Source organism: Tamandua tetradactyla, chromosome 1 (genome assembly GCF_023851605.1).
Source record: "Tamandua tetradactyla isolate mTamTet1 chromosome 1, mTamTet1.pri, whole genome shotgun sequence".
NCBI classification, from domain to species: Eukaryota; Metazoa; Chordata; class Mammalia; order Pilosa; family Myrmecophagidae; genus Tamandua; species Tamandua tetradactyla.
Window position 1 is genome coordinate 181,610,660 of NC_135327.1, and position 23,423 is coordinate 181,634,082.

The 23,423-nt window shown below is 37.2% G+C and overlaps 1 protein-coding gene across 1 annotated transcript in view; it reads right to left on the reverse strand.

The window, feature by feature from the left end:
• Positions 1 to 23,423, reverse strand: part of SVOPL (SVOP like) — a 92,937-nt gene that overhangs the window by 62,386 nt on the left and 7,128 nt on the right. The window contains exons 5-6 of the mRNA XM_077144195.1: positions 22,490 to 22,614; positions 21,333 to 21,396 (exon numbers count right to left, since the gene is read on the reverse strand). Of these exons, the coding sequence (XP_077000310.1) occupies positions 21,333 to 21,396; positions 22,490 to 22,614 (189 nt within the window). The remainder of the gene's footprint in view (positions 1 to 21,332; positions 21,397 to 22,489; positions 22,615 to 23,423) is intronic.

Below are 23,423 nucleotides of genomic sequence, written 5' to 3' on the forward strand. Positions count from 1 at the left end.
AAGAGAGAAATGAGACAAAATAAAGTGGCTGAGAGAGTTCAAAAACAGTTGAGAGGCTGGGAGGTTATTATTCATTGTACAAATATCCCTTTTTAGCTTATAGTGTATTGGAGTGGCTTCAGGAAAGTACCTGAAACTGTTGAGCTGTGTTCCAGTAGGCTTGATTCTTGAAGACAATTGAATAAAGATATAACACTTATAAAGTGACTGTGTGATTATGAAAGCCTTGTGCCTTATGCTCCATTTATCCAGGGTATGAACAGATAAGTAAAAGAAATAAGGATAGAAAATAAATAAATAATAGGGGGGGGATAAAGGGCAAAAAACTGGGTAGATCGAAATACTCATGGTCGATGAGAGGGAGGGAATGTATGAGGTTTTTTTTCTTTTTTGAGGGATGCAAATGTTCTAAAAATGATCATGGTGATGAATATATAACTATGTGATGATATTGTGAGCCATTGATTGTATACCATCTATGAATGCATGTGTGAAGATTTCTCAATAAAAATATTTTAAAAAGAACCAGAAAGGTTGGGGGTGAGAGATATTGGTCGAAGTTATACATGGAAGAAGAAAAGATAGGCAAACCTACGGCCCATGCAAGGTGAAAAGTTATTGCCTCTAGAGGAAGATCATAGCTGAATGTGCTTATGCCATGGTTCTGGGTGGCAGAGGAACAATTTAATTATGTTTGATTAAGCAAGAAAATATTCTTTTCTTAAGAGAAACATACTAAAGTACTTAGGAGTGAAGGATTTTAATGTTTGCAACATTCAAATGGTTCAGAATATAAAAGTACACACACACAGTTAAAAGGAGTGAGGCAAAATGCTAACAGCTAGTCAACCTAGGTGAAGGGTAAATGGATGTTCATTATACTATATTTGCATTTTTCTGTAGATTTGAAAAAAAAATCTTAATAAAACATTTTAAAACAATAAGCAAGTAGTAATTATAGAATTAAAAAGTATAAAAATTGAAATTAGAGGCTCAATTGTTGTGTCTAACAGCTAATCAGAGAAAATATAAAAATTGAAATTAGAAGGTCAATTGATATGCCTAAAAGCTAAAGAGAGAAACAGTGGGCAGGTAGAGAAAAAAGAAGAAATTATCCACAATACAGAAAAGAAACATAGAGGTTAAGAAATACTGAGGAAAAAATTAAAAATCTAACTACTTTTGATAAAAGTACTAATGTGGCAACTGGAAAATATGCATTCAATTATTAAGCAGCTGGAACATTTATGAAAACTGAGTTCTTACTAGTCCGTAAACTGAGTCTTAAATTTTAAATAATTAGTATCTTATGAATCAATATTTTTCCAACAGAGGGCCATGCATGATGTATTAGTGAGATACAAAATCACAGTGAAATTGCAGAACACCAAAGACAAAGAGAAGATTATTAAAGTATCTCAAGGAATAAAAAAATATTACCCAAAGGTAGAACGGAAGGAAGAACAACCAACTTCTCAATGACAATAGGATCCAGAATATAGTAGAAAGTTAATGTGCTGAAAGAAAACAACTGTGTACCTAGAATTCTATACTCAACAGAAGTTTATTTCAAATGAGAGCAAAAAAGACATCAGATAGATTAAATAGATTTCATCACCAGTCAGCTTCTCACTAAAGGAAATTCTTTCTCTCTTCAGGCAGAGGGAAGGCCTAAAATACAAGAAGGAATGAAAAGCAAGGAAAATGTATAATGTCTATATAAAAGGATATGAACCTAAATGCATGATAATAATGATGTCTAATGTGTTTTTTCCTTTTTTGCATGGGCAGGCACTGGGAATCAACCCAGGTCTCTGGCATGGCAGGCAAGAACTCTGCCTGCTGAGCCACTGTGGCCCACCCTAATGTGGTTTTTAAAAAAAGTAAAGAAAACAGGGTGGGCCACGGTGGCTCAGCAGGCAGAGTTCTCGCCTGCCATGCCAGAAACTCGGGTTTGATTCCCGGTGTCTGCCCAGGCAAAAAAAAAAAAAAAAAAAGTAAAGAAAACAATAATATAAACTGGGATGGGTTAAATGTAGTTAAACCTTCCCAAGGACTTGCATTATCTAGAAGGATAAAAGTATTAACTTTATGTTTGACAAACTGAATATACAAGTTGTAATTTCTAGGATAATGTCTAGAAGAACAGAAGCTGAATGCCTAATTTCCAAACTAATAGATGGCACACAGAATCTTCTGGAGTTAGCAATGTTCTATTCTCTTGCCTTGTAATTATTTGTTAAACTGTTCAAATATTCTCAAATTTTTTTATACATGTTGTATTCACAATAAATATAATTAAATCCAAAAAATCTGTTATAAGCGACAAAAAAAATATTATATACTGATAAAGTGGACAATTTAACAAGAAGATATGACAATTACACCTAATAGCAGAACCTCAAAATATATGAAGTAAATAATGACATATTTGAAAGGAGCAATAGATATTTCAAATTAATAGTGGAAGATGTCAATATACTACCTTCAATAATAGACAGAACATCTAGACAGAAGATCAGAAAGGAAATAGAACACTTAAACAACATTAGAACTCAACTAGATCTAAAAGACATACATAGAACATTTTACCCAACAGCAGCAGAATACACATTCTTCTCTAGTGCACCTGTTTCATTCTGCAACATAGACCATGTCTTAGGTCACAAAACAAGTCACAATACATTTAAAAATATTGAAAGTCTTTTCTCCAAACACAATGGAATGAAGCTAGAAACAAATCACAGAGCAAGAAATAGAAAATTCACAAATATACAGAAATTAAGAAATGTACTTCAAAACACCCAGTGGAGCAAAAGAGAAATCACAAGAGGAAATAAGTAAATGAGATAAATGAAAATGAAAACACAATGTTCTGGAACTTAAGGGGTGCAGCAAAGACAGGGATCAGAGGAAAACTTATAGCTCTAAATGTTTACATCAAAAACTAAGAAATTTGTGACTAAACTTCACAACTGAAGGATGTAGGGAGAAAAAGAACAAACTAAACCCAAAGGAAGCAGAAGGAAGGAAATAAAGATTAGAGCTGAGATGAATGGACTAGAGATTTAAAGTAGAATTAATGAAAAAAATTGGTTCTTTCAAAACATAAAATCAATAAATCTTTAGCTGAACTGACAGAGAAAAAGAGAAAATGCAAAAATAACTAAAATCAGAAATGACAGGGAGAAATTGCTACCAATTCCACAGAAATAAAAAGGATTATAAGAGGATACTACATACTACTATATGCCAAAAAATTAGATAACCTAAGTGAAAGGGACAAATTCTAAAAAACACACACTATCTATATCAACTCCAAAAAGAAACAGAAAATCTCAGCTCTCTGCTCCTTCCCACTTGACAACCAGCCTCATCTTTTTGTGCAGTAGCAGCCACATTTCTGAGGCATGATGGTGAAGGTTAGAATAAATGAATTTGGCTGGATTGGGTGTCTAGTCACCAAGACTGCTGTAAACTCTGACAAAGTGCAGGTTATTGCCATCAATGATCCTTCATTGACTTCAGCTACATGGTCTACATATTCCAGCATGATTCCACCCACGACAAGTTCAAGGTTGAGAACAGGAACCTTGTCATCTATGGGAATCCCATTACTATCTTCCAGGAATGAGACCCTACCAACACCAAATGGGGTGAAGCTGATGCTGAATATGTTGTGAAGTCCACTGGTGTCTTCACAACCACGGAGAAAGCTGATGCTCACTTGAAGGGTGATATCCAAAGAATCACCACCTCTGTCCCTTTAGCCAACCACCCCATTTTTTGTGATGGGTGTGAACCATAAGAACTATGACAACTCCCTCAAGATCATCAGCAATGCTTCCTGCACCACCAATTGCCTTGACCATGGATGGCCAAGGTCATCCATGGCAACTTTGGCATTGTGGAGGGACCCATGATCACCATCCATGCCACCACTGCCAATCAGAAGACTGTAGATGGCCCATCTCAGAAAACGTAGCATGGCAGCTATAACGCTGTCTAGAATATCACCCCTGCATCTACCAGTGCTGCTAAGGAGGTGGCAAGGTTATCCTGAAGCTGAACGGGAAGCTCACTGGCATGGCCTTCCATGTCCCCACCCCCAATGTGTCCACTGTAGATCTGGGACACCAGCTGGAGAAAGTGGCCAAGTATGATGACATCAAGAAGGTGGAGAAACAGATGTCACAGGGCCCCCTAAAGGGCATGCTTGGCTATACTGAAGACCGGGCTGTCTCCTGAAGCTTCAACAGTGAAACCCATTCTTCCACTTTTGATGCTGGAGTTGGAATTGTCCTAAATGACCACTTTGTTAAGTTCATTTCCTGGTATGATGATGAATTTGGCTACAGCAACAGGGTGGTGGACCTTATGGTCTACATGGCACCCAAGGAGTAAGATCCCCTGGACTACCAGCCCCAGCAACAGCATGAGAGGAAGAGAGGCTGTCAGCTCTTGGGGAGTCCTGGACTCAACTCGATCCCCTAATACTGAGAATCACCCATCCTGTACAGTTTCCATCCCAGACCCACTGAAGCAGGGGAGGGGCTGAGAGCCCCACCTTGTCATGTACCATCAATAAAGTACACCTAGGTAAGAAAAGAAAAGAAAAAGATGTCAAAAGACCAATAACTAATAATGTTTGAATCTGTCATCAAAAATTTTTCCCCAAAGAAAAAGGGGGATTGTGTGCTGGTTTGAAGCTGTTATATACCCTGGTAAAGGCCATGTTCTTTTAATCCATTCCTTGGGTAAAGACCTATTTTGGGTGGGATCTACTGGTTAGGTTATTTCAAAAGAGATGTGATCCAGCCCATTTAAGAATCTTGATTCTTTTACTGGAGTCCTTTGTGAGAGGATAAAAGACAAAAAAAAAGGCCAGAGATTTTAGAGAGAAAATCCCCTGAGAAGCTAAATGAGGACACACAGAGGAAGACATTGCAACTAGAAGCTGAAAGCAATGAAACCCAGGATGTCAAGAACCAGCCAACAACAACCATGTGTCTTCCCATGTGACAGAGGTATCCTAGATGCCAGCAGCCTGTCTTCAGAGTCTAGGTATCATCCTATCGGTGCCATAATTCAGGCATTTTCATGGCTTAAGAACTATAAGTTGTAAGTTAATAAATCCCCATTGTAAAAGCTTTAGCAAACTGAAACAGATGGCTACACAGGTGAATGTTACCAAACATTTCAAGAAAAATTAATACCAATCCTGCACAAACACTTCCAAACCATGGAAGAGGAGGCAGTACTCTCTAACTCATTCTATGGGGCCACCATCATGCTAACACCAAAGCTAGAAAGAGATACCATGAGAAAAGAAATTACAGACCAATATCCTTTACGAATAGATATGCAAAAAATCCTCTATACTTGCAAACAAAATCCAAAGCACAATAAAAGAATTATAGATGATAATCAAGTGAGATTTATCCAAGGTTTACAAGTGTGTTTCAACTTAATAAAAAGCACATTAATAGAACAATGGAGGGGAGAGTGAGGCGAGATGGCAGTTTAATGAGGTGTGGAATCTAGTTCACCTTCTAGACAGTTAGTAAATATCCAGGAACAGTACAGAACAACTGTGGGGCTACATCAGTGACTGGACACACAGCATACACCAATCTGGATAAGCTGGACCAGCCATGACCCCACACAGAACTCTCATTAGATAGAACTGCAAGGCTTCTCAAGTTCCATCTGCCGCAGACAACGGCAGAATTAAGCTTCTCTGAGAGACAAAGAGGCTGATCAGGTGAAAGGAGTTAATTCCCTGGAGGCTGTGCCTTCCCCAAGAGAGGGGTGTCGCCCAGCTCAGGTGGAATCCTAAAAGAATTCAGGTCCCAGGGTCTGGAAAACTGAAGCTATTAAAGGGAGAATTTCCTGAAGTTAAAGGCCTTGAATGACATTATGCTAGTGAAAAGCCTCAGGCAGACAAGCACCACATATTGGGCAGGACAGGAAAAACACAGAATTTAGAGGTTTTATAGGAAAGTCTGTCAACCTGCTGGGTCTCACCCTGAAGGAAAACTGATGCAGGTGACTCTTTTGTCCTGAGAGTAGGCCAGTCCAGTCTGGGAAAATCTGACTGGGATCTATATAAATGAGTAAATCCTCCTTAAAAAAAAAGTCTCCAAATATAGGCAGGGTGAGAAACAAAAAATAAGAACTGAAAATTTTTGATAAGCTAAACAAAACCTATGCTAGAGGTCTAGAATATGCTGAACTGAACATTAAAGAATAGATAGAGAACAAAGCCATCCATCAAGAAAATCCTAGGTAAAAGAGTAAAAATTATCTGCAGAATAAACTAATTAAGGAAATTAAATTCCTAGGTGCCAGCAAAAAAATAAGTCATACTAGGAAAATCAAAGATAAGGCCCAGTCAAAGGAACAAACCAACAATTCAAATGAGATACAGGAGTTGAAACAACTAATTCAGGATGTTCAAACAGACATGGAAAATCTCATCAAAAATCAAATCAATGAATTGAGGGAGTATATAAAGAAGGGAATGGGCAAACAAAAAGAAGAAATCAAAAGTCTGACAAAAACCAAATCACAGAACTTATGGGAATGAAAGACAGTAGAAGAGATGAAAATAAAAAATGGAAGCCTACAGTGTTAGATTTCAAGAGGCAGAAGAAAGGACTAGTGAACTGAAGGATGGGACATCTGAAATCTGACAAGCAAAAGAAAAAATAGGGAAAAGAAGGGAAAAACATGAGCAGGGACTCGGGGAATTGAATGACAACATGAAGTGCATGAATATACGTGTTGTGGGTGTCCCAGAAGGAGAAGAGAAGGAAAAAGGAGGAGAAAGACTAATGGAGGAAATTATCACTGAAAGTTTCCCAACTCTTATGAAAGATTTAAAATTACAGATCCAAGAAGTACAGCATATCCCAAATGGAATAGATCCTAATATGCATATTCCAAGACACTCACTAATCAAACTGTCAGATGTCAAAGAGAAAGAGAGAATTTTGAAAGCAGCAAAAGAAAAGCAATCCATCATCTACAAGGGAAGCCCAATAATACCATATGTAGATTTTTCAGCAGAAACCATGGAGGTGAGAAGACAGTGGTACAATGTATTTAAGATTCTAAAAGAGAAAAACTGCCAAGCAAGAATTCTATATCCAGCAAAATTGTCCTCAGAAATGAGGGGGAATTAAAACATTTTTAGACAAAAAAAATCACTAAGAGAATTTGTGACCAAGAGACTGGCTCTGCAAGAAATACAAAAGGGAGCACTAGAGGCAGATAGGAAAAGGCAGGAGAGAGAGATGTGGAGAAGAGTGTAGAAATGTAGGCTATCAGTAAAGATAAAAAGAGAAAAATTTAGATATGACACATAAAATCTAAAAGGCAAAATGGTAGAAGAAAGTACTTCCCTTACAGTAATAACACTAAATGTTAATGGATTAAATTCCCCAGTCAAAAGACATAGACTGGCAGAATGGATTAAAAATCAGGACTTATCTATATGTTATCTGCAGGAGATGCATTTTAGACCCAAGGAGAAACATAGTTGAAAGTGAAATGTTGGGAAAAGATATTTCATGCAAACAACCATCAGAAAAAAGGAGTAGCTATACTAATATCCAACAAATTAGACTTCAAATGGAAAACAGTTAAAAGAGAAAAAGAAGGACACTATGTATTAATAAAAGAAACAATTCAACAAGAAGACATAACAATCATAAATATTTATGCACCAAGCCAGACTGCTCCAAAATACATGAGGGAAACACTGAAAACATTGAAAAGAGAAATAGACACATCTGCCATAATAGTTGGAGACTTCAATTCCCCATCTCATCAGTGGACAGAACATCTAGACAAAGGATCAATAAAGAAACAGAATTTGAATAGTACAATAAACAAACTAGACTTAACAGACATTTATAGAACATTATACCCCACAACAGCAAGATATATTTTTTTCTCAAGTGCTAATGGATCATTCTCAAGGATAGACCATATATGGGGTCACAAAGCAAATCTCAATAAATTTTCAAAGATTAAAATCATACAAAACACTTTCTCAGATCACAAAGGAATGAAGTTGGAAATCAATAACAAGCAGAGGGAGGGCCAGAAAAATCACAAATATATGGAGGCTCACAGCACTCTTAGACAACCAGTGGGTCAAGGAAGAAATTACAAGAGAAATCAAAAGGGTGAAGAGAGAAATTAGACAAAATAAAGTGTCACTGTCTGAGAAATTTCAAACAGAGCTGAGAGGTTATCCTTTTTTTTTTTTATGAAATATAACCACATACAAACACAAACATTCTTATCATATGATCATTCCATTCTTGTTACATAGTCAACAACTCACATATCATCACATAGTTGTATATTCATCATCATGATCATTTCTTAGAAAATTTGCATCAGTTCAGAAAAAGAAATAAAAAGAAAACTGAAAAAAATTCATATATACCATACCCTTTACTCCTCCCTTTCATTGATCACTAGCATTTCAATCTACTAAATTTATTTTAACATTTGTTCCCACTATTATTTATTTATTTTTAATCCATATGTTTTACTCATCTGTCTATAAGGTAGATAAAAGGACCATCAGACACAAGGTTTTCACAATAGTCACATTGTGAAAGCTGTATCATTATACAGTCATCTTCAAGAAACATGGCCACTGGAACACAGCTCTACATTTCCAGGCAGTTTCCTATAGTCTCTCCATTACACCTTAACTAAAAAGGTGATTTCTATTTAATGTGTAAGAATAACCTCCAGGATAAACTCTCGACTCTGTTTGGAATCTCTCAGCCATTGACACTTTATTTTGTCTCATTTTGCTCTTCCCCATTTTGGTCAAGAAAGTTTTCTCAATCCCTTGGTGCTGAGTCCCAGTTTATTCTAAGATTTCTGTCCCTTGTTGTCAAGAAGGTCCACACCCCTGGGAGTCATGTGCCACATAGAGAGGGGGAGGGCAATGAGGTTGCTTGCTGTGTTGGCTGAGAGAGAGAGGCCACATCTGAGTAACAGAAGAGATTCTGTTGGGGATGACTCATAGGCCTAATTTTAAGTACACTTAGCCTATCCTTTGCAGGGTTAAGTTTCATATGAACAAATCCCAAGACTGGGGGCTCAGCCTATTGCTTTGGTTGTCCCCACTGCTTGTGAGAATATCAAGAATTCAACTTGGGGAAGTTGAATGTTCCCTTTTTCTCACCATCCTCCCAAAGGGACTTTGCAAATAGTTTTTTATTCACTGTTCAAATAATTCTGGGATTTATCAGAGCATCCCTCTGGACAAACCTACAAAATCTCATGCACAACTCAAGGTTCCAAGTACTATGGTATTCAATTAAGCTGTCCACATAAGTTATATTAGGAAATGTACTAATCAAAATAAAAATTTTGTACCAAAAAATATTTTTGCTTTAGTCTCACACAAGTTAAAATTTTTAAATATTAATTACCATCTATTTTCAACATACTGCAGTATTGACATTCCTTTGTTCTTCCTCATGCAAAAATATTTTTAAATTTGTACATTTAGTCACTATCATTATACACTCTAGGCATTCCTAGATCATACCATCTCAGTCTTTATCATCTATCTTTCCTTCTGATTTCATTTGTGCCCCAGGCCTCCTCCCTCTGTCATTCTCACATTCAGCTTCATTCAGTATTCTAACATTATTGTATTACAGTTAGATAGTATTGTGCTATTTCTGAATTTTTACAATCAATATCCTGGAGGTTACTCTTACGCATTACATGCATATCTCCTTTTTAGCTTATGGTGTATTACAGTGGCTAGCAGGAAGTACCTGAATCTATAGTGCTGTGTTCCAGTAGCCATATTTCTTGAAGACAATTGTATAAAGATATAACATCTATAATGTTACTGCATGTGTGCTGGTTTGAAAGGAAGTATGCCCCCTAAGAAAAGCCATGTTTTAATATAAATCCCATTTCTTAAAGGTAGAATAATCCCTATTCAATACTGTATATTTGAAACTGTAATGAGATCATCTCCCTGGTTGATGTGATTTAGTTAAGAATGGTTGTTAAACTGGATTAGGGGATGACATGTCTCCACCCATTTGAGTGGGTCTTGATTAGTTTCTGAAGTCCTATAAAAGAGGAAACATTTTGGAGAATGAGAGATTCAGAGAGATTCAGAGAGAGCAACACTATAAAGCAGAGAGTCCACCAGTCAGCAACCTTTGAAGATGAAGAAGGAAGACACCTCCCGGGGAGCTTCATGAAATAGGAAGCCAGGAGAGAAAGCTAGTAGATGACGCCGTGTTCACCATGTGCCCTTCCAGCTGAGAGAGAAGCCCTGACTGTGTTCGCCATGTGCCTTCTCACTTGAGAGAGAAACCCTGAACTTCATCGGCCTTCTTGAACCAAGGTATCTTTTCCTAGATGCCTTTGATTGGACATTTCTTTAGACTTGTTTTAATTGGGACATTTTCTCGGCCTTAGAACTGTAAACTAGCAACTCATTAAAATCCCCTTTTTAAAAGTCATTCCGTTTCTGGTGTGTTGCATTCCAGCAGCTAGCAAACTAGAACAGCATGATTGTGAAAACCTTGTGTATGATGCTCCTTTTAGTTAAGTTATGGACAGATGAGTAAAAAAAAAAAATGGATAAAAATTAAATAACAGGAGGAATAAAGGTTAAAATAAATTGAGTAAATTGATAAAAAATAGAGCAATAGAGAAAAAAATACAATGTGATTGCAATTGAAGCAGAATAACCATTTGACAAAATACAGCATTCCTTTTTTTTTCAATGTCTCTCCCCACATATATTTATATCTATATCTAGATGTACAGACACACAGAGGCAGATATGTGGTATGGATATTGTAAGGAATTTTCTTCACAACATTTTTTTGGGTGGGCAGGGCAGAGAGCATGGGCCAGGAATCAAACCTGGGTCTCCCACATTGAAGCCAATAATTCTATCACTGAGCTATCCATGCAGGTACCCCCTCCTTTTTTACAGCATTCTGTTTTGATAAAAACACTGAAAAAACTAGGAATAAAAGGAATCCTCTTCAGCATAATAAAGGACATATATGAAAAAATCCACTGCTAAGATCATACTTAATGGTGAAAGGCTATGTATGGTCTTTCCCTCTAAGATCAGGAACAAGACAAGTTTGTCCACTGTCACCACTATTATTCAACACTGTTCAGGACATTCTAGTCAAAGCAATTAGGCAAGAAAATAAAAAGGCATACAAACTGGAAAGGAAGAAGTAAAACTTTCCCTATTTGCAGATAACATGATCAGATACATAGACAAACCTGAAAATTCCACAACAAAAGCTAATAAATCAATTCAGCTAAGCAGCAGGATTCAAGATGAACACACAAAAATCAGTAGTTTTTAAAATAGTGTTTCTATACAATAGTAATGAACAATCTGAAGGGGAAATCAAGAAAAATGTCATTTAAATTTATATTTTGGGAAGTACATTTCCTATTTAACTTGTATGGTCAGTTTAGGTAAATACCGTAAGTACAAGGAATCTTTGCTTGGGCATGAGATTCTGTTGGTTTGTCCAGGTTAGTGTGATGCTCTGATAAATCCCAGAGTGATGAAATGAATTAAGTACTTGCAAAGCCCCCTTGGGGAAATGGAGAGAAAGGAAGAAATATTCAACTTCCCCGCCTGCAGAATTTCTATATTCCCATGAGCAATAGGGACAACCTGATTTGGCCTATTGATTTATAGGCCAAGCCCTCGATCCTGGGGTTTGTCCCTATGAAACTTATTCCTGCAAAGGAAAGGTTAAGCCTACTTAAAATTAGGCCTAAGGGTCATTTCCAGAGACCCTCTTTTGTTGCTCAGATGTGGCCTCTCTCTCTAAGCCAACTCAGCAGATAAATTCACTGCCCTCCCTGTTACATGAGACATGATTCCCAGGGGTATAAATTTCCCTGGCAACATGGGACAGAACTCCTGGGATGAGTTGGGACCAGCATCAAAGGACTGAGTAAAACTTCTTGACCAAAAGGGGGAAAAGAGAAATGAGATAAAATAAAATTTCAGTGGCCAAGTTGAGAGGTTATCCTGGGGGTTATTCTTATGCATTATATAGACATCCCTTTTTAGCTAATGGTGTATGGAGTGGCTTCAGGAAAGTACCTGAAACTGTTGAGCTGTGTTCCAGTAGCCTTGATTCTTGAAGACAATTGTATAGAGATATAACATTTACAATGTGACTGTGTGATTGTGAAAACCTTGTGTCTGATGGTTCCTTTTAGCTAGGGTATGGACACATGAGTAAAAAAAAAAAAAAAAAGAATAAAAAATAAATATATAATGGGGGGATAAAGGGTAAAACAGGGTAGATTGAAATATTTGTGGTCAATGAGAGGGAGGGGTAAGGTGTATGGTATATAAGAATTTTTTCTTTTTCTTTTTATTTCTTTTTCTGGAGTGATACAAATGTTCTAAAAAATAACCATGGTGATGAATGCACAGCTATGTGATGATACTGTGAGCCATTGCTTATATACCATGTATGGAATGTATGTGTGTGAAAATTTCTCAATAAAAATATTTTTTAAATATCATTTAAAATAACAAATAGGGTGGGCCATGTGGCTCAGCAGGCAGAGTTCTCGCCTGCCATGCCAGAGACCCAGGTTTGATTCCCAGTGCCTGCCCATACAAAATAAATAAATAAATAAAATAAAATAACAAATAAAAGAATCATATACCTAGGAATAAATTTCATCAAGGATGTAAAAAGTACTTTGTTTTACTTTGCTAATGCTGCTGGGATGCAATATTCCAGAAATGAGTTAGTTTTTATGAAATGGATTTATTAAGTAATAAGTTTATAGTACCAAAGCCATAAAAATGTCCAAATCAAGGCATCCAGACAAAGATTCCTTGACTCAAGAAAGGCAGATGGCATCTGGAACAACTCTGTCAACTGGCAAGACATGTCGCTAGCATCTGCTGGTTCTTTGGCCTCTGGTTTCAAACAGCTTCCCTGGGAGCAGTTTTTTCTGCATGTCTCTGTGTTGGCTCTGATGCTTTCTCTGAAATGGTTTCCTCTTAAAGGACTCCAGTAATTGGATTAAGACCCACCTTGATTGGGCAGAGATGCATCTCCATGGAAACCACCTAATCAACAGTTCCACCCACAATTGGGTGGGTCACATCTCCAAGGAAACAACTTAATTCAAAAGCTCCCCCCCTACACTATTGAATCAGAACTAAAGAATATCACTTTTCTGGAGTACACAACAGTTTCAAACTGGCACAGACTTATAAATGGAAAATTACAAAACTTCTAAAAGAAATTTTAAAGACCTAACTAAATAGAAGATTACCAGCAACCTTGTTTGCAAACCTTATTTGCAGAAATGGAAAAGCCACTCATCAAATTTATAGGGAAGAGTAAGGATCCTCAATAGCAAAAGCCATCTTGGAAGACTAACACTTCCCAATCTTAAAACTTATTACAAAACCATTGTAATCAAAGAGCATTAGATTGACACAAGGACAGACATATGGATCAATGGAACAGAATTGAGAGTTCAGAAATCAATCCCCATAGTTACAGCCAAGTGATTTTTGACAAGGTGGCAAAGACCTCTCGTTTAGGAAAGAATAATCTCTTCAACAAACAGTGCTTGAAAAACTGGATCTCCAAATGCAAAAAAAAAGGAGGACTCTTACTCATTCCATATACAGAAATCAACTTAAAATGGATCAAGACCTAAATATAAGAGGCAGAACTATCAAACTCCTAGAAGAAAACGTAGGAACGTATCTTCAGGACCTTGTGTTAGGCAATGATTTCTTAAACTTTATACCTCAAGTACAAGCAACAAAAGGAAAAATAGGAAAATGGGACCACGTCAAAATTAAAAACTTTTGTATCTCAAGAACTTTATCCTGAACATAAAGCAACGTCCTACACAACGGGAGAAAATATTTTGAAACCAAACATCTGATAAAGGTTTAATATCCAGAATACATAAAGAAATTCTCAACAACAAAAAAGACAAACAACTTGATTAAAAAGTGGGGAAAAGTTTTGAACTTACATCTCTCCAAAGAAGATAAGCAAATGGCCAGAAAGCACATGAAAAGATGCTCAACATTCCATCTGGGAAACGTGTATCAAAACCACAATGAAATACCATTTCATAACTATTAGAATGGCTACTATTAGCCCTGTTTCTTGAAGATGATCCTATAATGATATAGCTTTTACAATGTGACTGTGTGATTGTGAAAAACTTGTGTATGATGCTCCTTTTATCTAGGTATGGACAGATGAGTAAAAAAAATGGATAAAAATAAATAACAGGGAACAAAAGTTAAAATAAATTGAGTGGATTGAAATACTAGTGGTGAGTGAGAAGGAGGGGTAGGGGTATCACATGTATGAGCTGTTTTTTTATTCCTTCTTTTGCTGGAGTGATGCATATGTTAAAAAATGATCATGGTGATGAATACACAACTATGTGACAATATTGTGAGCCATTGATTATACACCATTTATAGAAGGTTTGTATGCCAAGAATATTTGTATGTTTGTTAAGATTTGACAATAAAAACATTTTTTAGAAAAAGAGTGGCTGCAATTAAAAAAGGAAAATGAGTGTTGGAGAGGATGCAGACAAATAGGAACAATCAATTATTGCTTATGGGAATGTAAAAATGGTGCAGTTGCTGTAGAAGGTAGTTTGTTAGTTCCTCAAAAATCGAACTATAGAACTTCCATGTAACCTGACAATCCCATTGCTATATATATATATATATATATATATCCCAAAGAATTGAAAGCAGGGTTTCAAAGAGATATTTGGACAGTGGCATCATCCACAATTGCCGAAAGACGGAAACAATCCAAGTTTCCATCAATCAATGAATGGATAAATAAAAAGTGGTGATAACCTACAATAGAATATTATTCAGCCATAAAAAGAAATGAAGTCCTGATACCTGGGACAACGTGGATGAACTTTGAAGACATCACATTGAAATAAGCCAGACACAAAAGGACAAATATTGTATGATCTCACTTAGGTGATGTAATTTGAATATGCAAATTCATTGTCAGAAACCAGAATACAGTTTTCCAGAGGCTACAGTGGGGATAGGGAATGAGGAGTGTGCTGGTTTGAAAGGATGTATATCCCGAGAAAAGCCATGTTTTAATCTAAATCCCATTTCATAAAGGTAGAATAATCCCTATTCAATATTGTATGTTTGAAACTGTAATCAGATCATCTCCCTGGAGATGTGATTTAATCATGAGCAGTTGTTAAACTGGATTAGGTGATGACATGTCACCACCCATTTGGGTGGGTTTTAATAAGTTTTTGGAGTCCTATAAAAGAGGAAACATTTTGGAGAATGAGAGATTCGGAGAGAGCAGAGAATACTGCAGCACCACGAAGCAGAGAGTTCACAGCCAGCAACCTCTGGAGATGAAGAAAGAAAACGCCTCCCAGGGAGCTTCATGAAAGGAAGTTTCATGAACAGGAAACCAGGAGAAGAAGCTAGCAGATAATTCCATGTTTGCCATGTGCCCTTTCAGATGAGAGAAGAACCCTGACCATGTTCACCATGTGCCTTTCCAGATGAGAGAGAAACTCTGTGCTTGCCATGTGCCTTCTCACTTGAGAGAGAAACCCTGAACTTCATCGGCCTTCTTGAACCAAGGTATCTTTCCCTGGATGCCTTTGATTGGACATTTCTATAGACTTGTTTTAATTGGGACATTTTCTCGGCCTTAGAACTGTAAACTAGCAACTCATTAAATTCCCCTTGTTAAAAGCCATTCCATTTCTGGTATATTGCATTCTGGCAGCTATCAAACTAGAACAAGGAGTTAATATTTAACTGGTACAGAATTTCTCTTTGGTGATGGAAGCGTTTTAGAAATGGTCATTGCTGATGGCAGCACAACATTATGAATCTACTTGACACCACTGAATTGTATATTTAGATGTGGCTAAAAAAGAAAATATTAGGTTGTATAAATGTTATAAGAATTAAAATTTGAAGGAAACCACAGGACTATAGAATACAGGGGACCCTAATATCAACTATGGGTTATACTTAATACTTAAATTATAATATTATTTCATCAAGTACAACCAAGGAACTACACAGTAGTGCAAAATGAGGGGAAGATGTATGGGAACTTTATAATTTCTTCATGACTTTTCTGTAAACCTAGAACTTCTCTAAGGAACAAATTATGGAAAAAAATAAACATTAAAAAATAAAAGCAATAGTTAAACCATTGATCACCTATATAAGGAAAGGACCAATGTCATTAGGCTTTTACTACAGCTAAGGAAGTAATCAACTCTAGAATTAAATACCTCTGAACATACACTTCAGCATAAAAATTTCTTATGCTATGATTCCTTAAGATTTTCCAGAGTAAAATTTTGCCTTTATCAAATTTTTTTAACTAAAGTTTATCCTAGTAATCTAAAGTCAGAAAAATTAAAAATGCACTGTTGTTAGATCACCTGTGAGGTATTGGTACCACCTGATAGAAAACAAATTAATTGTGATGAAAATATCTAGCAGGGAGGGAATAAAAGCTTTTATTACTGAAACTGTGCTCCTAAATTCTTACATTTGCATGCTTAGATGATACACTTGTCTCCACATAGGCACAGTAATTTGAGAGTTCCATCCAACTTAGGGAAGAAGAAAAAGAATCATCCCTGATAGTCACTTGATAAACGGCTCAATCACCAAATTTTCATTTGTCACAGTACGGCATTTTGGGAGTCAGGAGCAGGGATTCTGTCTCTTCCTTTGAAGCTAGAGAATCTCGGGAGTTCTTGGCTTGATGCCAGCGAGCCCAGGGAGTTCTCAGAGAAGTTGAAACCTTGACGAGGGGCTGGTGCCATGAGCATTCTCAACTCAATTGCAGGAAAGAATTTGAGGACTAGTCAGTGTGTACAGCCCAAAAGTTTAATGCACAGTGAAAGTACACACTCAAAGAGGGGTGAGCAAGGGCATGCTCCAAAAGAGGAGAAGCCTTCTGAGGTTGGGATGCTTGTATTATGAGAACTTGGATGGGCTGTTCCCCTGTCTGGTTATACTAATAAGGGACTGATGAGATGCAATTTCAATGATCTTTTCAGGTACCGACCTGAGTGAGGACTAGGTGGGGAGGGGCTGGGTGTGGCATCCAAAAGGAACTTCTTGCTATGGGTCTTAGGATCACATCCCCTTGCCTCCTTCCCTATCTAACTGTCTCAACTTTGTCTTTACTGGTGGTAGGTACATCCCTTAACTCTGGTCCTTGGATTCTTTGTCTTTGGGGTAGATGATCTAGAGCTGCTTTATAAATTCTAAATATCTATGATTTGTGCAGTTTGTCCTGAGAACCTAGATATACTACATCTGGAATAATGTAGAAACTCCCTTGACCTACCCAGAAAATAGGAGGACAGACCAAGGCAGGCCAGGAAAAGCAAAAACTTTCAAGCTTAAATTCCCAGTCCAGGCCCTCCTGGGCACAATTTCAGATGTTGTGTGTCTCAAAACCTTACAATTTAGCTGACTTGAAAGGAGCCAGGAGAAGAAATCTTCACTATAAAAAGGGAACCCATTAGATGCCAACAGAGGTAAATGTGTTCATGCCTCAGGAGGGCTGAGTGTTATTGTTATTGCTGTTAGGTAAAATAAAATGGCCCCCTGCATTGGGTATTGCTGGGAGGGACGGTTTCTGAAAAAAGAATTTCCAAAAGACAAAAAGTTCACCTACAGGAGGTTTCCAAGAAAATGGAGCAATGGGATACACCCTACAAAACTGCAGATAAGCTATCTCTCCTGTACCAAAACTGGCTTATCACAAGCTTATCGGACTACACAGACCATGCTAACCAACTGTATATCTGCTCCCTGCTCTGTAAGCCTCTGCTGTGTAAAATGGAAACTTAATGTCACCAATCACAACATTTCCTCACTTGCTTCTGCATCCACCCTATATAAGTTCCCCCTTTCTACTCCCTCAGCAGAGCTCCCTTCTACTTTCTGTCTGACTCATGAATCGTTCTCATGAAACCTGTGAGAGCCTAAATTTTACATTATTAGAAAAATTTTCCTTTAATATCACAGAGACCCCAGATTCAGCCAAACCAAAGTCAGTGCAAACCACCTGATAACAGATACAAAGGGATCCTGGAGGACCCAGAAGTCATTTCAAGAGATACAATCAGAGAAAGAAAAAGCCTCCCATGTAGGGGACCTAAAGAAACAGAGAAAGAATTTTCCAGAGAAAATTTTCAGTATATGAGTTGAGTCCCTCTCTCAGCAAGAATCCTCAAAGAAAACTTCTCAGACACCTGCTTCTCAGGTTTTTAGAATTGAAAGACCAAACATGGAAGCTATTAAAAGAAATCAAACTTTTTGTTGCTTTTAAGATTTGAAGGCAAAAAAAATCTTTTTTCGTGTGTTTTTAATTTTGTTGTGGCTGATGTTAAGAGGCTTAGAAAAATATAGAGAAAGCCAAGAGAAATAGAATTCTTGGCACAAGCATATGATACAATCTTACCCCTTTGAGGGGATTCATTCAGGAAATATCACATTGTTGACAGAATCAGGCCTGTTAGGAGGTCTAGGGGTTGGGTGGGTGAAATAACCATCCTGCCTCCCAAGGAGCCTATTAAATCCCTAAATGACACTTAAGCACTTGGTAGCACATTTTCACAGTTGCATAGACAACTACAAAAAGTCCTGCAGATCTGAGGGAGGATGAAAGAAAATAGTAAGAGCTCGGGATACCAGAGAAACCATTGCTTTTGTAATGGCTTATGCATTTATAGCCACAGCTCCCAGCTGAGGGTCCAGCAAAGAGTAGCTATGAATATAGGTAGGTGAGCTGTTGTTGAGCTGAGAACATTCACAAATAACAAAGATTAAAGACACAAAGGTTGGGGAGTGGTGCACAAATATGAGAACTGTGAGAAATAGGTGCAGATTTGAAATAGAGTTTCAGACTGCCGCAAATAGTGAAAAGCTTGGCTGAAAGTCAGAAAAGATAGATTCCCAAAGCTACACTAGACTCATCTTTACACATGTGTTCAGAGTTTACTTATAAAGCATTAGAACCTACAGTAGCCATACAATATTCAGATATAAAAATCACTGGAAAATTAAGTTAGAGCTAATACACAACTAATATTAACTTGCTTATTGCTTAAAATAGCAACACATTTTAAAATCCAATTTTTGCAAGAATATGGAAAATAATGTGCTTATACATTGTAGAGTTATTCTAAATTTAAACAATCTTAATTGAGTGTTAATACTATGAAGTGCAATTACTATCAAAAGCTATAAGACTACTTTTATCCTGTCTTAGTGATTTCATTGTTGAGAAACCCTCAAACAAACACCATACAAGAAGTTATTTCTGCAAATATATTCATAGCAATGCCTTTACTAATGATTTTTTTAAAAGCATAAAATATAAATAACCCAAATGTCACTAACACTAAAGAATGGTTAAATTGCAATTACATAGGCTAGTTCAGTTCAATAAACCTTTATTAAGCACCCATCACAGCACAAGCTTTGTTCTAGGTACTGGAGGATATAGCCGAGAACAAGTCAGAGAAGATCCCTGCTGTCATGAGTTTCCATTCCAATGTAAAAGCAAATGAATGAACAACCAAGATTATTTCAGAAAGTGATAAAGGCTATGAAGGAAAGTGATAAAGGCTATGAAGGAAACCTGATGGTGAATAACTTGAGTGATGAGGGATGACCTTTCTGAAGTGGTAGCACATAAGGAGGCCAGGAGAAAGCCATTGCAGTAGACCAGGAACAGGTGATCTGCTCTGGAATGGGATTTTAGTAGTAAAAGAGAAGGAAAAAAAAAAAGGAAAACTGGCAGATTGTACATATCTTGGAGGTCACAGTTTGCTGATGGGACACAAGGACAGAAGGTCCATAAGTAGGGCAGGAATCAGCAAATTTCGATGATTGGTTGAAGGTGACATCATGGAAAGGGAGGGGTCCAGGATGGCTCTTGAGTTTGTGGATCAGATGACCAAGGGGACTGTATTTGCCGTTAACTGGGAGTAGAAGTATAAACATTAAAGGTTTCAAGGGGAAGATAAGGAGATGAGCTTTGAGTGTGCTATGTTTAAGGAACATGCAGGGCATTCAAATGACTCTTAGGTAATTGGGCACCTGGGTCTGAAGTTCAACAATGTGGTTGCAGATAAAGATTTTGGGGGTCTCAGATACATAGATAGATAAAAACATTGGAATAGATGAGCTAATCTTGGGAGTTCAAGGAAAACAAGAAGACTAGCAAAGAGAAGACATAACCAAAAGGACACCAAGGTATGACAGGCACGTAAAAGAGAAAATGTCTACACATGAATATGTCCAGACTATATCTATTAAATAACATTAAACATAAAATCCAAACACTAAGTATTAAAGCTGTGCATCCATCTTAACAAAGATCAGCAGAAAACTGGGAAGAATGTAAATAGTTAGCATTTAGTGTTTCTTAGATTCTTTAACTTTTTTTTCTTGGTATGTTGCTTAATTTTATAAAAAAATTTGATAATTTAAAAATTATTCTCTTACTGTTTTGTTCATTTCCAAATACACAATGCATCAGTGGGAAGATTCCTCTCTTTCTGGAGTCCTCTGAAAGGTCAAGTTTTGGGTAACAATGGCATCAAAAATGATACAAGGGCACCTACACTGATGTAACTCTGGGTACAAAGCTTCTGATGACTGGCCATCTAGGGGCTGCGGAAGGTTTACAAGCATCCTAGTCTTCTCACCTGGATAAATGGCTCAGCTAGGAGAAAGCAACAGTGTTCTCTTCGATATAGACTAGATATGGTCTTATCGATTTTAGTGTCCCTGGAAGAAAAGGGTACCCTAAAAGGGGTGGCAGCTGTCCCTCTCACTTATGTCATCACTGCAGTTCAACAAAGTTGCTCTGAAGGAAAAACTGAATGAAGGTGAACCCCACTGAGACTCAGTAGGGAGTGAAAGTTCACCCTAGTTGCTTCCTGGGCTTCTCTCATTGGGTTAACTTTCAGTGAAAACAGCCATTGAGAAAGTCATTACTGTATTCAAATTACCACTGTTGGATGGTAGAAGTCCTGGGCTCTGAAAAAATCTTGAAATTGGATCCCTGAATTCAAGCATTTCCAACATCCTTTGGTTGATGCTGAGTAAGAAGCAGTGTGCTAATCAAAGAACAATCAACCAACCAGATGAAAACCCATGTACATCCTAGTCTACCTGGTACAGAAGACAAAGTAGAATTAATTCTTATTTACCTTACCTGAGACAAGGGCAGCATATAACCTCGGTATTTTGTAGGCAAGAATTCAGTCTTTATGATTAGGCTAAACAGGAAGGAAAAAAAAAGTCATGAGAATTTTGTTTTTATATGACAAAACAATGGATTTTTAAAAATAATCATAATTTTTCTTATCTTGAGGGATGAGGAATTAAAAAACACAGAAGTTCATTATGCATCAAAATATTATCATTATAGCTAATAGCCACATAAGAGTACAATAAAAAGCAAACGTAAACAATTGTGACCCTGTTTATACTTTCATTGCCACAGTGATGTAAACCTATGGAAACATTTGTCAAGTTTGATTCCTTTCTCAAAAAAAATACTTAAGAAACTAAAATGCACCCAAGAGAGGATAGTTTCCCCAATTAATGATGACAATCAAAGCACAGATTTCTAATTAAATACCTTTTAATGTTGTGAATAGAGGAATAAATGGAATCACATCCCAATAGTGTCCTAAGTGCTCTTTTCGATTACAGTTATTAGCCAGTTGTTGTTTTTTTCTTTCTTAAACATACTCATTGGGTTGTTTCCTAAGGGACATTTTAAAATTCCTCTAAGGCCCCAAAGCTCAGAGTGATGCTTAATTTATGCCTTAAGGAAGAACAATTCTTCCCCTAACACATTAAAATAATAATTAGGTGCCTTGACATCTCTTAAGATATATCCTGAGGATAACTTGTTCCAAGGCACCCAGGAGACATCGCTTTGAGGGGTCCTTTTAATCTAAGGGAAGCTCCCACAACCATGTATACAATAAAATGCACATTTATCCAAGGGAAGAAGAAAGAGAAGCAGCATCACAGCTATTCCAATATACGGCACTTTACTTTGCAAATTCACTTTAGCCTTATTTGTGATTAGCTTTAGGGAAAAAAGTTAACATACACTCAATCTAGCACTCTGCTAGTCTTTCCATCAAATATCATTTTGGTGAGCAAATAGCAACTAGTGGAATAAACGGCCCTCCCTTGAACCAGATAGCTCAAAAAACACTCAGCATAAGAAAATCTATAAAGTTGCAGCTCACTATAGATGGCATTAGAACATGAACCACAGCGTATGTGCATGTGTGAGTTATTTGTGTGTGCACATTTTTTTTCCTCATGGGGCCCTCTAAGTAAAAGATTTACCCTTGTGCATGGCCAGACACACCACAGCCCACCATGGTCCGCAGGAAGACAAACCAGATGTACGAGGGTGAGAAAGAAGTCAGCAAGGAGAAGTAGGCGCCCCAAAGGAACGAGATGAGCAAAACCTAAAGAAACAAAAGAGGGCTTATTAACGGAACCTGCCTCAATGGAAGCAAAACCTAACACCAATTATCTATATGGGAACAGAAAAACAAAGATAGAAAAATCGTTGTCTTCAGACCATGACATTATGATGATAAGAACTATAATTAGGAGAAGAATTTTTTTTTTTAGTTTCATCCAGATACTTGCTTCTGTGAGGAGAAAATCTACAGCTAGCTCACTGATCTCTCACAGCTAAACAACTCAATCCACCCCAATCTTTTGTCTGAGCCCAGTTCTTTCAAATTTACAACGTTCTTCAACCTGTCCAACTAAGTCCACCCTTACTGATGGCAGGAACCTGAACCTATAAATCAGAACTTGCAAATCAGAACACAAAAACATGCCCTTCCTACTTACAAGGGATGTTAGGAGCCCAACAAAGTAACGTGCTAGAATGAGTACGTGGAGAAAGATTTTTAGAGTTTTTGCTTTTTCTCTGCCTATAATACAAGTTTACAGTAGAAATTTTGGAAAAACCTGGTAAAGAATAAAACAAAGACACTGTCACCCTTTACCCTGTATTCTGATTGACCTTAGTCCCAATCGGATCGGCTTCATTCTTATCCTCAATTGAAGCCTGATATCTCTTGTGGTTTCTTTAACAGTTGTTGTACGTGGCAATGCTGACCTTCAGAGCTGCAGAACTCCTACTCTGAGTCTTAAGTGTCACACAGGTTCCCAAAATTCCAGGGAAATACCAAGTTATACACATATTGCACAGTATCTCAGAATCTAGAAATAACATTTAACGTTCAGGAATAAATGTGAC